Genomic DNA, 17,492 nt, shown 5'->3' on the forward strand with positions numbered 1-17,492 from the left:
CAGACAGGGCCTTAGTACTTATATAGCACCAATCCTTGTCATATATAGGTGCTGGTAGCCAAGCTCTGGGACAATGGAAGGCTTGGATGTGTTTACGTGTACAAGGAATTATTCTTTTGCATACATTGCAAGACACAGGCCCAGTCCTTAATCACGAGTTGTCCAACGGAAGTCTGTAGGACTGCTTTTTTTAGCTCTAGCCTTCATGCTGTGTACTTAGAAATACTGCACAACACATTTCTGTCAAGCCCTATGCAAGAGTATATTGAGGGCACTTTTCTTAGTGACATCTAAGTAACTATTATTCACAGTAGCCATTAAATACTTAAAAGTGTTTCCAAAGAGCAGCTAAATTGCCTTATATATATTGTTCTTAAGCCTTTTTGCTATATTAAAACTCTTGCAAAATACCGGTTAGAGCTTTTTCTCATGATAAATAAATGGATTATAGAATTTACATTTTGCCAATTCAATTCTCTCCTCACTCTTCCCTGCACCTCACCCCACCCCAAAGGATATTCTTAACGCCTGGTGTGTAACACAGTGTTTTCACATTGTTCAGAACCATGATAAAAATTCAGATCTTTTAACGTACATAGAAACAATTTAAATGTATTGGATTCTACACTGTGAATATGTGGAAAAGGTATTTAATTGTAAAATAGAAAAAGTAGGCCAGAGTACAGTTTTAAGGGCAATGCCTTTGAATACAGTATAGGCAAACTAGATTTTGTTTAAGTTTACATAAACAATATCATAAAAGCAGTGAAACATGGAAAGACAAAGCAAAGCACAAATAAAAGACAAGTTATGTTTTACAAAAAAGGAATCCGCACAATAGTTCAAAGTTGAATGTAACACGGCATCAAACAGTCTTAAGGCAGCCTGAGCTAAGGACGGGACTAGGAGTCGGGAACTCCTGAGTTCTATTCCCGGGTCTGCCACTGACTTAATGTGGCCTTGGGCAAATCACTTAACCTTTCTGTATCACGCTTACATCAGTTGTAAAATGGGGGCAATAATGTCCATACCATAGGGGACAGTGATGATTAATTCTTTACTGATTATACAACACTTTGAAGATGAAAACACTATATAAATGCTAAGTATTCATACAGATCACTGCACAGAGACACATTTATCACAGTGAAGCACAATGATGGTAGGTAACAAGAGCACCAAAACAACATCAAACTTTCAGGTCCAGGTGCATAATTTAAATGCAAAAGTCTGTTTATAAAATGTGTCCTTGAGATAATCTAAAGATTATTGGGGAAACAGCTTCACAAGAATATTTAAAAGGAATTGCTATGTGGGTTCCTGTGGAGACAGTCTTTCATACTTCTGTACTTTAAAAATGTTTGCACATGAAAGTTATAAGACACACAGAAAAGTGACGTTTCAATGCCCCCCCCCCCACTGTCAGCATTTTCAGATAATGTCTGTGTAAAGTAAATTAAGGTTTTTTTTATTTTTACAAATTACATTCTTCCAAGAAATATACCATTCACAATAAAACTGGCTGCTAGCTTACTTCAAATGACATTTAGGCTAAACATTTTTTCCTCATAATTTTCCTCATCTTTGCTGAAAAATACTTATGCAAGATGTATGTAGAAATTATAAAAACATGCAGCATATGTACAAACTGAAAAGTTTAAAAAATATTAGCTTCATATACATGTAAATCTACTTGGATATATTGGAAATTAAATATAAAATTTTCACTTTCTAAAACAAGGGTTTTCAGAAAATCTAAGACAACTACTTAAAGTTGTACAAAGATTTCCATCAGGACATTTCTTATTCAATAACTATTAATTCATTTTGTCACATAATTCATTTTCACACTGTCAATCTTTATCAGCAACATCACCCTTAAAACTGTTCTGTTTTTCAGAAATTAGATTCATACTAAAATCCAAACTTTCACAAAAACATTGGCTTCTTGTGTTTCTGGATCCCTTCAAAAAGATTTATCAACTCACTTTGGAACTGTAAAAAAACAACTATTTACAGTATTTCATTTTAAATACTTTTCACAATTTCTAAATTCAGTTTTTATGTTACAAGAAATTCATCAGAGCTCATGGCTAAGTCCACTTATCAACCTGTAGCATCTTTGCTATTATGTAATCTCATTTCTGTACCTATACAGTGTACAGTTCAAGATTGTACTGCAGTTTTCATGACTGAAAGTAACAGACTTTGCAATATGTCCATTTCAATATTTAAACAGCTTCTTTATTAGTCTGGAGACGGGTCATTGCCTCTAATTTCTGCCGATAGGCCTCTGCTTCTTGCTCTTTCTTTAGAAGCTGCTGTCGATACTTTTGTGCTTCTCGATTTGCCTCATCCAGCTGTTTCTGTAGAGTTTCTCTCTCCTATTAAAAACAAAACAGTAATGTTTTGTCAAATGCATGTTAAGTGTAAGATACAAGAGCAGTTTTTGGAGAGCCAAGGTATAAGGCATCATACACAGAATGAGAAGCTAGGAGGTCCAGTCCTGCAGTTTACTCAGGCAAAACTCTCTCAAATATTTTTGTGTAAGTAAACAATGAAAGATTGGGTCAGACAATTGGTCACAAGATTTAAAGTGCAAATATACCAAAAAATACTCGCTCTTTAAGAGTATGCTCTTATGACATTTTCTCAGGGGAAAAAAGCAATCTCTGGAAAATATGTTGAATATTCAGGCACTGATGTCCGACTCAGTTTCCAGAATCTGAATTATTTTTGAAAAAGTTCAGAATCCTGTGGCACCTTATAGACTAACAGACGTTTTGGAGCATGAGCTTTCGTGGATGAATACCAACTTCGTCGGATGCACCCACGGAAGCTCATGCTCCAAAACATCTGTTAGTCTATAAGGTCCCACAGGATTCTTTGCTGCTTTGACAGATCCAGACTAACACGGTTACCCCTCTGATACTTAAAAAAGTTCAAACTTCTTAAAAAAAAAATAAATTAAATACACAGTTCATATCCAAGCAAGTTTCCCATTATGAGTGTGTATATAATTAAAAATAGACACATCAACCTAGAAAGAGAACTTCTAATAGGGACCAATTCTCCTATATCATGATAAAAGTAACTTCTGCCAAGGAGAGATAGATAGATATATACATATATCTATATATTAAAAACAGGGTTTTTCTCCTACAAAAAGATAGAAGCAATTAGACTGGCAACCTATTCTTTCCCCCGGTGAGGTGAAATAGGGGTTTTCCACCTTACAACACATACATCTCTAACTGGAGGGAGAAAAAGCTTGCTCATCAATGAAATTCTTAACTAAGGGCCAATTACGCATCTGCATCCATGCAGGCATAGGGGTTTTCCCACACAGAAGCAGCTGTAAGGACAGAGGCTAAGTTCCAGTTGCAGAATCTTTATTTCTGGCAACAATGCAGAAACCAGAAGGGACACATCTTGACTTTCAGATTCACAGCTAATGGGGAAAAAAACTATTTTACTTGTAAAGTGAGCAATCTGATTTAGAAATTAATGAGACGCAACAAACATGGAAATTCACAAGATTACTTCGAGTTATATTTCAGACAATAGGTGATCAAATAAAATACTGTGCTGGCTGTGTGTGTACACTGAAGAATTAACAAACACTGCATTCTAATGAGGTAACTGTTTTTCAGCCCATCACAAGTACATTTTTAATCTACTAAATAATTTAAAAGGGACTTGGACACCTTAAATCTTGTTTGAATTTTTTTTTTCAAATCTAGTATAGTTACAAGAAAGTTTTGCCTAGAATTCTCTCTTAAGATTACTGTAATTAAAAGGAATTAGAGAAAAATATTTTCTTTTTTCCTCCTCCCCACACCCACCAGCTTGTGCATTTGACAGTGCTTACTATATATAGTTAGTTTGATCAGAATTTAATGTCAACAGCTAACAGTAGCTTGCTGCTCCTCACTATAAATGATAACTAGGCTTTTATGGAAAATAAACTTGGGAGACAAAGGCAGAATTGCATGCCAATCAAATACTACTATAATACAACAAAGCTCCTTTACAATTACTTTGAGTGTGATCTGCTTCCCATTGATGACAAAATTCTTACTGACTCTTCAATGGGAGTAAGACCATGGTCTTTATTTCTATTCAGCCATTTGGATAGTATAATTTTAACATTTTAACTAATGGCTCTCCATGCTGTAAAGCGATGGCTTCTCAGAATACAATTATCTAACTTCTATATTCTCATTCATTTAGAAAAAAAGACTTGTGTTTCAGTCACTGACTACATAACCTATAAGAATATTTTGGATTTTTTTCCAAAAGGACACTGTACTTTTATGAACTAACAAGTGTTTGGCTAGATTTATTTTTTAAAATTTGTGCAAAGTGAATTATAGTTGGCCATCCTACAAACCAATTGTCTGGCATACCTTGCATCTGTTGTATTTAAATATGATGTCACAGAATGGTTTCAAGGCAAAGTGAGACACTTCATTTCAAAGCAGGAGCCATTTCCTGTGTCCTAGGAAACATAGCTGAACGTATTTCTATTGTACTCAGCTATTAATGTAGACGCTGCCATGTTGTTTGATGCAGAAGAGCCACCATGACAAACTGCATTCTATTGAAAAATGACTGCCTTGAGAAATAGCTTTGTTTTGATCTTCACTCAAGCAGAAGCCATCTTATTAAAATAAGTGCACCATACTTTTATGGATAAGCCAATTTCTGATTCAATCACTCTTTTCACTTTAATCACCAAGTAGTAGTTGTGGAAGCAAGACTCTCAGAAAATTAAGCTGCCAAGCTATTCCTCAGGAAAATGTTGGTCTATCAAATAAGACAAAAGACATTATCACCATACGCCCTCATGCTTTCTCCATCGCTCTAGCAGCTCAAAACTGTGTAACCATTTCAGACCTCAAGCAGATCTGAAATACTTTTCTTTAATACTTAATAAAATACTTCTCTCTCAGTTCAGTAACCCTACTCATCTGTTTGCATGATTAGTACCTAAAAAAGTTAAATAAAATATAATACACATAGTATGCCTTCTGCTTCCTATTGTCTCCAATGCTAGAGCTACCTTTAGCTGTCACATGTGGTACTGAATATGTCAGAGTATAATGACAAAGCTAATTGATCAGTGCTAATGTTAGCATCTGTGTAGCAGAAACAATGGGTGAAGGAGAGATTTTAAGTTTCATAAATGTTAGTCATCAAAATAGAGAAGGGAATAAACTACATCTACAGTAGTTGCTTTATATGGGGCTTTACACGGTTTTGAACAGTGGGCTGAAAGGGAAGATAAAAATCAATAGATTTCAGAGGGGTAGCCATGTTAGTCTGTATCAGCAAAAACAATGAGAAGTCCTTGTGGCACCTTACAGACTCACACATTTATTTGGGCATAAGCTTTCATGGGCTATAACCCACTTCACCAGCATCTGATGAAGTGGGTTATAGCTCACAAAAGCTTATGTTCAAATAAATTTGTTAGTCTCTAACGTGCCACAAGGATTCCTCATTGTTAAAATCAATAGGTTTGTCTCAGTTGGAGTATGCACAAATAAAATGAGTGCTCCATCTTAAAAGGTGATGATCTGGATCATTCACTTGACAAGATAATTTGACATTCAACTTCTAGGTTTATCCTCTTTGGAACCAGAACACTGCCTTGTAAGACATCATGTGAATGGTTTAATAGTAAATCAACACATCCAACAATTGGACTGGCCAACTATAATTGCCTTTTGCAAAATAAATATTTAAATTCATGTCATAAGACATGTAGACAGAAAGGGAGGGTGCTGGAAAAGATAAATACTATATACACATGAAATATAAACAAACAGAGCAGACAGCTTGAAGAAAACCTATGGCATAAGAATGAAGCAAGCCTTAAAGGAGGATCTTCACAGATGTCTTAATTGGCAGATCTTTTCTTCTCTGCTATGAAGGTGCTCGAGATCTTGTAGCATGCATATGGATTCTTGATAGATGAGACTTCTTAAACCTATGCAGGATTTATTATGGCAGTCTTGACTCCTCTACAAAGAGATGCTTTAAAACCTTTCCAGGTGCAGTCCTAAATCAAAAAGACAGCATCAGGCTTCTGCCATGGCTATACAGTACTTAAAAGGAAAGAAGAATCATTTCTTTGAGAAGAATGGATTTCTTGATTAAGAGAAAATAGAGAATATATGTTGGATGTGAATTCCACTGGTCGTCTTTTAGAAGAAACAGAGAAAAAAACTTATCTACCTTGCATAGCTATTGTTCTTCGAGATGGATTGCTCATGTCCATTCCATTCTAGGTGTGCAAATGCACCCATTTGCACAGTCATCAGAGATTTTTGCCTTAGCGGTATTGGTGTGGCCTGCTGTGGTGCGGCCTGCTGTGGTGCCCCCTTGAGTGCTGCTCTCATGCGCTAGTATATTAGGTGCCACCGGCCCTATGCCCTCTCAGATCCTTCTTGCCCGACAGAGGGGTAGGAGGGCGAGTATTGGAATAAACATGAGCAACACATTTAGGAGAACAACAGTTACGAAAGGTAGATAACTGTTTTTTCTTCTTCCAGTGCCTGCTCATGTTGATTCCATTCTAGGTAACTCACAAGCAGTATCCTTGGAGGTGGGCTTGGCATTCACAGTCTAGCGGCTTGCAGTACTGCTTTACCGAAGCCAGTGTCGTCCCAGGACTGTTGGGTAAGTGTGTAACAGGATGTGAATGTGTGGATGGATGACCAGTTGGCCGCCCTACAGATGTCCTGGATAGGCACTTGGGCTAAGAAAGCTGCCAAACAGGCTTGAGTGGGTGTTTACAATCGCTGGAGATGGCACCTTTGCCTGATTGTAGCAGCAACGAATGCAGGCAGTGATCCAAGAAGAAATTCTTTGAGCAGACACTGGATGACCTTTCATCCTGTTGGACACCACCACGAACAATTATGTTGACCTGCAGAATGGCTTTGTCCTTTCAATATAGAAGGGTAGCGCCCTTCTGACATCAAGGGAATGCAACCTACACTCTTCCTTCAATTTATGTGGCTTTGGAAAAAAGATAGCTAAGTAAATGTCCTGGCCCATATGAAACTGTGAGACCACCTTGGGCAGGAAAGCCAGATGCTGCCACAGCTGGACCTTATCTTTGTAAAAGACAGTATAGGGCGGTTCCAAGGTGAGCACCCCAATCTCAGAGACCAGCGGGCAGATGTTACTGCAACCAAGAATGCGAACTTCCAAGAAAGGAGAAAGGAAGAGAAGGAAGCCAGAGGCTCGGGGGGTTGGGGGGATCCCCACGAGCCGCAACACCACAAGATTCAGGTCCTATGGAGGAAAGGGGTCCCTGATGTGCAGGTAGAGGCACCTGAGGCCCTTGAAAAACCTGGCAGTCATATTCTGGATGAAAACTGACCTACCCTTGAGTGGCGGATAGAAGGCTGAGATAGCAGTCAAGTGGACCTTGATAGATGAAAGGTGGACAGGCATTGGAGCTTGAGATGCAGAAGGTAGTCCAGTGTTAACAGCAACAAGGTGCACTTGGGCCAAATGCCTTTATCTGAGGTCAAACAAGCAAACCGCTTCCATTTAGCCAGATAGCCCGCCACCAGAACGATCTTTCTGCTGCCCAACAGGATCTGTTGGACATTGGCCAAGCACTCCTGATCCTTTGCATTTAACCTTGCAGCAGCCAAGCTGTCAGGTGCAGTGTTGTCAGGTTCGGATGCAGAAGACTGCAGTGGTTTTGGGACAGCAGGTCTAGCCTGAGCAGTAGCTGTAATGGAGCAGCCACCGAAAGGACAGATGCATGCCGAACCAGTGCTAGCATGGCCAACCTGGAGCTATGAAGACCACCTTTGCCCTGTCCTGCTTGATCTTCATGAGGACCCTGTGAATTAACAGCACTAGGGGGAAGGTGTACAACAGAGACCCCAACCATGGGAGCAGAAAAGCGTCCGACAGAGAGCCTCTGTCGATCCCCCGACTTGGAGCAGAAAATGTGGCATTTTCTGTTCTGCCTGGACACAAACAGGTTCACCTGGGGAGTCCCCCACCTCTGGATGATGATGCTGACCAATTCCAGATGGAAGGACCACTCGTGGCAAGATGAGAAGGTCCTGCTGAGGCAATCTGCCAAAGCATTCCTGGCCCTGGGGAGGTATGTGGCTATGAGATGGATGTCATGTTGTACATAGCAAAGAGTCCTGTGGCACCTTACAGACTAGCAGACATACTGGAGCATGAGCTTTCATGGCTGAATACCCACTTCGTCGGACGCATGTCGTGGAAATTTCCAGAGGCAGGTATAAATATGCAAGCAAGAATCACGCTAGAGATAACGAGGTTAGTTCAATCAGAGAGGATGAGGCCCTCTTCTAGCAGTTGAGGTGTGAACACCAAGGGAGGAGAAACTGTTTTTGTAGTTGGCTAGCCATTCAGTCTTTGTTTAATTCTGAGCTGATGGTGTCAAATTTGCAGATGAACTGAAGCTCAGCAGTTTCTCTTTGAAGTCTGGTCCTGAAGTTTTTTTTGCTGCAGGATGGCTACTTTTACACAGAAGTCCAAGAGCCTGAAGGCTTTTTGGCAAAGGGCAGATGATCTGGCTCCGCCTTGCTTGCTGATATAGAACACAGCTGCTGTATTGTCTGTCAGGACCTGGAGCACCAGGCTTTCTATGTGAGGTAGGAAGCCTTAGCAGGCCAGGTGAACCGCTCTGAGCTCCCTGACATTGATGTGTAAGGAGCCATCGTGACTTGACCAACAACCTTGCATGCTAAGATTGCCACCCTAGGTCCGAGACACCAGAGGTGAGTGTCATCAATGGGGACAGAGCTGCGAAGGGAACTCGAACACCAATGCAGGATTCTGTCACCAGATGAGTGACGACAGTAGGTCGTCCGGGACCCTGAACACACAATCCATGCTGTCTGTTGGGGATGTAGACCGACGCCAGCCATGCCCGCAGGGCCCTGAGGCGGAGCCGCATGTGCTGGACCATGTAAGTGCAGGGCGCCACATGACCCAACAATCACAGGCATGTGTGGGCAGTGTCGAGAGGGTGGACTTGCATGCATGAGATGAGGTCCGCCATGGCTTGGAACCAAGCCTCAAGGAGAAAGGCTCTGGCCTCAGCAGAATTGAGGACCGCTCCAATGAACTCTGTGTGTTGCACTGGAACTATGGTCGACTTTTTCTCATTTATTAATAGCCCCAGGTTGAGACAGCTGGAGCAAACCAGATCGAGATGCCGCCGCACCTGAACCTGGGACTGGTCCTTCATTAGCCAGTCGTCGATGAACTGGTAAACCTAAAACACCCAGCGCCTCAGGTAAGCGGCCACTGGCACTATGCACTTTGAATACTCTTGGGGCTGATGAGAGACTGAAGGTAGCACTGTAAATTGGAAATGGAGCTGGCCCAGCACAAAACGAAGGAAGTGCCTGTGCCCTGGGAAAATGGAAATGTATGTCCTTCACATCAAGCGTGATGTACCAGTCTCCTGGATCTAGGGAGGGGATGATAAAGGCTAGGGAGACAAAGCGAAACTTCAACTTCTTGAGAGACTTGTTGAAGCGACGTAATTCCAAAATGGATCTGAGGCCCCCTTTTGCTTTCAGGATTAGATAGTAGCGGAAGTAGAACCCATTTCCTTTCATGTCCCAAAGGGCCTCCTCCTCCGCCCTCAGGTGTAGGAGACTCTCGACCTCTTGGACGAGAAGCTGCTCGTGAGATTGGTCTCTGCAGAGGGATGGGAAAAGGAAGGTTGGCCACAAACTGCAGGGTGTAACCTGAAGATATTACATTGAGCACCCAACGGTCTCAGGTCAGATGAGACAAGGCCGACCAGAAGGGGCTCAGGCAGTTGAGGAAAGAGTGGGAGGGTGGATCCTGGAAAGTAACTAGGATGCCGTCCTCAAGCACACCCTCAAAACGTCTGCTTCTGGCCTCCTTAGTTGCTGGAAGGGCCTGGCCAAGCAGACAAACGGGAAAACAACAAATGTCTCCACTTAGACCTCTTGTCTCTATCCTTTCTCCTGTGGGTGCTCAGATGAGTAGTTTCCCGGGACTTTGACTGGGTAGATGGAGGATGGAACAGCCTCCTGGCCTGCTGAAGGCGTATGAAGGCCCAAGGAAGTCTTTAAGGCCATGGAGCTTTGAGTCTGTGAGCTCAGAGAAGAGCTCAGCTCCCTCAAACAGGAGGTCCTGAATGGTGGCCTGCATCTCCTGGAAAACCCGGAGACCAGGAGCTGCGCCTCATGGCCACCACAGAGGTAATCACCCTGGCTACTGAGTCCATAGCGTCCCAGGCTCAGTCCTGTGAGAGAGGGCCTGGTCTCGGTCCTAAGGGAGGGACTCCTTGAATTTGCTAAGAGAGTCCCAAAGATTAAAATTGTACCTGCCTAACAGGGCCTGGTGGTTAGACACCTGAAATTGCAGGCTGGACGTCGAATTAACTTTTCTGCCAAACAAATCCAGTCTCTTGATGTCTTTGCTTTTCGGCGTGCCACTGACTTAATTCTGCCTGTCTCTTTCATTAATAGTGGACACAACCAGTGATGCTGCTGGACAGTGTGTACACAAATATTCAAACCCTTTTGCACGGATGTAGTACTTCTTTTCCACTTTCTTAGAAGTGGACGGAATGGAAGAGGGGGTCTGCCACAGCCATTTGGCAATTTTAAATTCAAATTGGTAGTCACCCTTTTAAGGAGGTCCTGGTGCTCCTTTAAGGCATCAGGGGGACTGCCCATTTGGGAGGGACCTGCCACCGCTTCGTCCAGAGATGATGATGACGGCGGCGACACTGCTGGGGAAGGGATGGCTCCATAGGTGTTGGAGCCTGCTGCGCTGCGTTGGATTCAGTGCTGTGTTTCAATTCTGGTGCTGACCAGTGCTTGTCCAAGGCAGACAGGGAAGGCTAGTGGGAATATGGGACCAGAATTATGGGCATGCCCGACAGGTTCCAGTATGGATATTGAGTGGGCTACTGTCACTGCTGCCATGCCGCTGCTGCAGATGCCACTCTGGTCTCATGGGTTGGTGGCGAATCACTCCCTCGGGCTAAACTCCCAGTCCAACTCAGACCACTGCACTTCCGGCGACCAGAGCAAAGCCATCGAGGCCTGAGTCTGCCAACTGACCCTGGTGGTGACCAATGAAAAGAGGGAGAGGATTGCTGCCTGATTGATGAGCGGTACTGGGGAGGTGGAGATCGGTGCCATGATAGGGAGCGATCCCACCGTGGTGGGGGCTGACATCTGGGAGAACGTCTAGGCGATGAAGGTAACCTGAGATCTTTGGCGGGAAGCTTGCCGGTACCGGGGGTACTGGAACCAGTACTTCAACTCATGTCCCATGCCTCATAGAGAGGGTGCGCGGCATTGGGGACCTGGGCCTTCTGATCGGAGACTGAGGGCGCAATGCCAGGGTCCTAGGCTGCAGAGATGGGGACCAAGAGTTCTCCACTGCACCCTATGGGGTGGTCCCATGACCAGCTTGCCCTCAGGTGTTCGGGTTTTAGCTGAGTCTGGTGCCTGGCACAGTGTTTGCAATGCTGGTCGGTCTGCTTGTTCTTTAGCTGCTGGGGCTGCTTCAGGCAATGAGGGCCCTAGGAAAAGCTAGAGCCCCCTGACACTCCCAAGAGTCCGATCCCTGGCCGGCCTAGGGGGTCTGACCTCAGCAGTACTCCCATGAAGCCCCGGGGTGGGCACATGGGCTGGCATGGGTCCTTTGCCTGAAGCCCCTTTACCTCTGGTGCCGGGGGCTCTTCTTCTTTTGCCACTTCTTAGGCATTGGTAAGGGGGAAAGGCGCCAGGCAGAGCATGGTGCCGATGATGTGCTCCGCACAGATGCCAAGGTGCTTGGCGTGCGGTCTGAGCAAGAGGGCTCCGATGCAAGACAAAGCACAACCTCCAACAGGAGGGCACTCAAGCAGATATACCGCTCCTTTCAGGTGCTAGGGCAAAAGTTTTTACAGATTCTGCACTTGACCTTTCTATGGGACTCCTCTAACCACTTCAAACAACAGTCATGGGGGTCTGTAATAGGCATTGGCCTGTTGCATGATGAGTATGGTTTCAAGCCAGGAGAACGTAGCATGCCCCACTCCAGAGTGAAGTCCCAGCTGGGACTCTAACTACCAAACTAACCTAACACTTTACTTAACAGCTAATTACGTACCTACAAACTATATACAAAGATGATAAACAACGAGTTGTAAAAAAACTGCTAATGCTCTTGCAATGCTAGACAAGGAGCTCTGACCATCATGGGCAGTAAGATGGAACTTTGAGGGCATAGGGTTGGCAGTGCCTGATATACCAGTGCATGAGCGCGACACTCAAGGGGGTGCCACAGCTGACCCTACCAATACCGCTAAGGCAAAAATCTCCGAAGACTATGCATGTGGGCATGCACACACCTAGAATGGAATCAACATGAGCAAGCACTCAAAGAATAGCTCCTTGCAGGAAAGAACTCAGACCACCTCACACTTCTAAACAGGGTGATTTCCACAAGAAAGATAACTTTGATTGCTATGAAATATAAACAAGATTCACTCCTGGGTTTAAAAAGAGCTTTGGTATGAGCACAGAGGTTCAAAAGTAAAGCACCAACAAGCCATCAGATACTTTCTGATACATGATCTTAAACAATTGATAGCTCTGTGGAAGTAGGAGACATGAGGATGTACAGGAAGGGTATATCAACAGTTAATCAGGTTTAGGGCTCCAACAGCTGACATTTGAACCTGCAAACAACTGTATGTAAGTAAGGACTCAAGGATGCTTTGAGTGGCTGGAATTTCAAAAACTTGCACCAAGTACAGTGGCTAAAGGACTGTAGCTTCAATCTTCTGGCTGTTAACTTTAACCTTGACAGGTTCAGGTGAAGAACTAGATAGAGATACAGCTGATCCTTGAAGAATGAGAGAGGCTATGGGCTGAAGATGGATTTTGGAAGCACATTGGAGAGCCAAGACCTTTAGATTCAGAAGAGGGCAGTTGGAATAATCTTTGCTTGAAACCTCTTGATATATTCCTGGCCATCTTGCTATAAGTAGGGGGAATCCAATACCTACATCCAGGCCCCTAGATAGTTGAATGAGAGGGCATTCACCCTCTGAACATGGGGGTCTCAATACTTGGTACAACAGAGAGAGAATTGCTGAACTCTAATCCCAACAAACAAATCCACCTGATGAAGAACCCAGTTTTAGAATATTTCCCTTACGTGCAGATGGCTGAAGTGAACAGGAGAGCCTTTTTTAATTTGGATAGACTACAGAGGGACTTTCTCCTGACTCAGGAACTCACATCACCACCCTGTATGCTGCATATATGCAATTGAAGCACAGTGGTTACATTTTTTCTGAGACAGAACATGGGCCGTGGGGGCGGAGAGGAAAAATCTCATCAGCCAAAATGAAGAGATAGACAGTTTTATGCAGTTTACCAGAGACAGAAGGACTAGGGACTGAAAGGAACTACATCAGTGCAAGGAATTGCTACAGAAGATATGGATAGCTAGTGGTTTTGAGTAGGCAGATAGGTCATTCTCACTGTTTCCCTGAGATAAAGTGTTTTTCTTACTGTACAATATTTTACACGAGTAGTCATCTGAAGTCTGGTTGTATTTTAAAAAGAGAGAGACTTAAATTTAAAAGAAAAAAGTGAGTTAGAGGTAGTTTCACTACCTACAAATGCCTCATAACCCCTATTGACAATTTTTATATTTTTACAGAGAGAATTTTGTTCAGTTATAGTTATATTAGGTGTTATTATGGGCAGCACGGATAGTGCTGTGTATAATTAGAAATAATGGAAAATATCAGGTAATATGTAACAGTTGATAAAAAGAAGAAATGTGATCCTTTAAGATGAACTTACAACAAAATTCAATTAAAAAGACTTATGAAATGATAATTCCATTTGCTTGGTGTTTCTAATATATGTGTCACACTTTTCCCAAGCTACTCTGGGAAAAGTAGAAGTCAAACTCAATGGTGAACATGAATCATTGTAAATTAATATATTAAGTTATGGATAGAAGTCAATATTTAACTCGAGCTATCAAAAAATAAAAGTTTGTGTAAGTTAAATTTTGCCACTTATTAAGTACATTGAAAATGTTTGTGATTTCTGAAATTTTTGACATTCTTCACAAAACTGCAGTTAAGTGAGTTATATTCCTAGCAATTCAGACTTTGATTAATACACTCTTATTAGTGCTCAGAAGTCAAACTGAAAAAATTAACCAAAGTCCTCATCCTGCAACACTAAACAGGAATGCTTCTCATTGAAGTCAAAGGGAGTTTGGTTTACATAAAGATTTCAGAAATAAAGCCCAGAGTATATAGATGTGCTAAGAACTTAAAATGGTGAAGAAAGCTGTTATTAGCCTTAAATAATGTTACCCCCTTTTATTTAAAAATCTATCAGATAACTGAAGGCAACGATAAAGATGTTTGCAACATTAAATTCAAGAAGGGATGAAAGTTTTGCTCTTCAGATATTAGGTTATTTTCTTTTCTTGTTTCAAGCATTTATCAGCTTCTGATCTAAAGCTATGACAACAGAATGAAGTAGCTTAAAGAGGCCCTGACCACTGATTTCCCAATCTTGCAATAAAATTGATGCAATCAAACAAACCCCTGTGGTCCTGTCCCCCAAAGTCAGAGTTCTGTGCAGGTGCAGAAGTCTGCCTGTACAACTCTCATTTCATAATCAAGGCCTACTTTTATCTTGATACTTAATTTTTTTGAAAAGATAAGTGAAACACTTAAAAAAATCTAAGTATTTTAGTAACATAGTTAAAAAGGCTTGTTTAAAATATATAACTTAAGCTAACAGTGTCACTTTAAAAAAGTATTTATATTACCACAATGACCTACTGTATTTAGAAATGAATTGTTTCATTTTTAATCAATCAGTTTTTTGTCTCTAATAAATCTATTAGGTTATTGAGATCAAGGAACTATAAATTTTCTTTACCAAGAAAAATTCAGGCAAATTTTTAGAAGAGTGTGAACAGAAGTTTTGTTTTTATTACAAATCATACATTAAAAAGTGCAGCAAGAAAATCTCAACTGTATTGATAGTCTGTAATGATCACACAACTGAAGACAGAATGTACTTCATGTGATATTATGGAGAGAGAAAGTCACTGAGAAAATATGCTAATTATAGCTATTAGTCATGCATGAGGTATACTTCCACACAGTGTACAATAATGAGGTACAAAACAGTATTCAGTATAACAAAACTAGGAGAAATACATTTGTGAAACAAAATACTGTAAGGTTCACAGAAACAAAATAATTTGGCATTTACAGTCTAATCAGAGTAGGCAGCAGTTTCATAGACTTTCAATCCAAGTAAGTAGCAGGGATAGAGCAAGGAGCAAAGAGGATGCCAATGCACAATTGTGGATTGCAGAAAAATGTTTTGGTTTTAAATAAATACATGTATATAAGAAAAAGATAGATCTCACTTTTATTTTAAGTTAGGACTTTCGCACCAAAATTTCAGTATACCAGACGGTGCCGTTAGATGCTTTATTATTACTTCTGCACACACAGTCACAAAAAAAAAAAAAAAAGGGGGGGGGCGGTAAAAATTTGAAGTTTATAACAGCAAGATAGAATCTTTTTGTTTTGTGCTTTCACTCATTAAATATCATACCCAGATGTCATTAAAGGTAAAATTATGATATATTTTCAGTAATCAAATGTGTTTTTTAAGAGAGAAATGAAAGGACATTATTCTCATTCATTGTTTATGAAAAGTCATATCAGATGATGATGTATCAGTATCCAATTTTAGGAATTTACTGGTGACATTAAAAAAAAAAACTAACCAACTACAAAAATAAGTGACATCTATATGCACAAATGGGCAACCTGAGGATTGAACATATATATGCTATCTATTTCCTATAGCAATTTTGTAAACCACAAGTTCTGATCTAAATTACCAAAGGATATGAGAATACAAACAGGTTATCTTCATTCTGTGGCTGCACAGAAACTCAGCTATAAAACAACAAACAACAAAACATTCAGTTTTGAAAATTCTAGTTAAAACACATCACGTAATAGACTCCTTACTTCTATTTCTGCAGATTCCACACGATTTTCAACAATCTCAATGCACTGCCTCTTGATTGGTGGTTCTTCACTGATCACAGTTTCTTCAGCAATGTCTGTTGCTGGTACTGTTAATACTTCAATAAAAACATTTATATAGATAAATATGAATACAAGGGCCAGTATTTACATTACATAAAACTACTATGTAAAATTCTACTTTCAAGAGTAAATGGAAAAGCCAGCTTTTCGGACAGAAAAACTACAGCTCAATGAAATACTCATTAAATTCAAAATGTTATACTACTACTTTTAGTGCATCTTCTATTAGAACAGGGGTCTCAAACATGCGGCCCGCCAAGCTCTCTGTGCCCTCCCCCCCCGCCCCTCTGCCTACCTGAGGGATTGCCCCCTGTGGCGCTGCGAGCCCCGCGCCACTCTCTGAAGCAGATGGCAGCACACTCCTTCAGTCTAAGGGGGAAGGAGGCAGAGGACTCCTGCATTGCCTCCTTCCAGGCACCGCCCCTCACAGCTCCCACTGGCGGGAACAGGGAACCATGGCCAATGGGAGCTTCGTGGAAGGTACCTGGAGGAGCAGCAAGTGCAGCAGATGCAGGGAACCCTGAGCTCCTCCCACTCCCCCAGAGGTTGCAGGGACACAGTTCCAGCTGCTTCCTGGAACAGAGCAGCATGGGACCGGGAGCCAGGGCAGGCAGGGAGCCTGCCCTGGCCCTGGTGCACGCAGCTGCCAGCCCAGAGCAGCTCTAGGTAAGCGTTGCCGGGCCGGAGCTCGCATCCCGAACCCCTTCTGCACCCTGAACCCCTCCTGCCCCCCAACTCCCTGCCGAGCCCCCTCCTGCACTCCCTGCCGAGCCCCCTACCACATCCTGCAATCCTGACCCCGTGCTGCACCCCTCACCCTCTTGCACCCCACATACCCAACTCCCTCCTGCGCCCCCTGCCGCATCCCTCCTGCAACCCAACTCCCTGCCCTGAGCCCCCTGCCACATCCCGCACCCCTCCTGCACTCCCTGCCCTGAGCCACCTGCAGTACCCTGCACCGCAACCCTGTGTCGCACCCCTCAGACCAACTCCCTGCCCTGAGCCCCCACCACACACTGTGCACATCTGCTGCACCTCAACTCTCTGCCCTGAGCCCCTGCCGCACCCTGCACCCTTTTTGCACCCCCTGGGGCAGCGTTGGGGTGGGGACTTCAAGGAAGGCGTTGGAACAGGGCAGAGAAGAGGTGGGAAGAGGCGGGGCCTAATGGAAGGGGTGGAGTGGAGGCGGGGCCAGAGGCAGCAAGGGGTGTGTGTCAGCGATGCGGCCCTCGGGTCAGTGCACTAGTCCTCATGTGGCCCTCATGGTCATTTGAGTTTGAGACCCCTGTATTAGAGATTTCAAAGGTCTTTTTTAAATTTA

General features: G+C 42.7%; 1 protein-coding gene across 6 annotated transcripts in view; it reads right to left on the reverse strand.

Annotated features, from left to right (window-relative positions):
- Positions 1–634: 634 nt before the first annotated feature.
- GABPB1 (GA binding protein transcription factor subunit beta 1) overlaps positions 635–17,492 on the reverse strand; it is a 37,097-nt gene continuing 20,239 nt past the window's right edge. For all 6 annotated transcript variants that reach the window (XM_030577327.1, XM_030577328.1, XM_030577326.1 and 3 more), the window contains exons 8-9: positions 16,091–16,206; positions 635–2,384 (exon numbers count right to left, since the gene is read on the reverse strand). In XM_030577327.1, coding sequence (XP_030433187.1) covers positions 2,232–2,384; positions 16,091–16,206 — 269 coding nt within the window. In that variant the 3' untranslated portion in view covers positions 635–2,231. The remainder of the gene's footprint in view (positions 2,385–16,090; positions 16,207–17,492) is intronic.

This window comes from Gopherus evgoodei, chromosome 10 (genome assembly GCF_007399415.2).
Source record: "Gopherus evgoodei ecotype Sinaloan lineage chromosome 10, rGopEvg1_v1.p, whole genome shotgun sequence".
NCBI classification, from domain to species: Eukaryota; Metazoa; Chordata; order Testudines; family Testudinidae; genus Gopherus; species Gopherus evgoodei.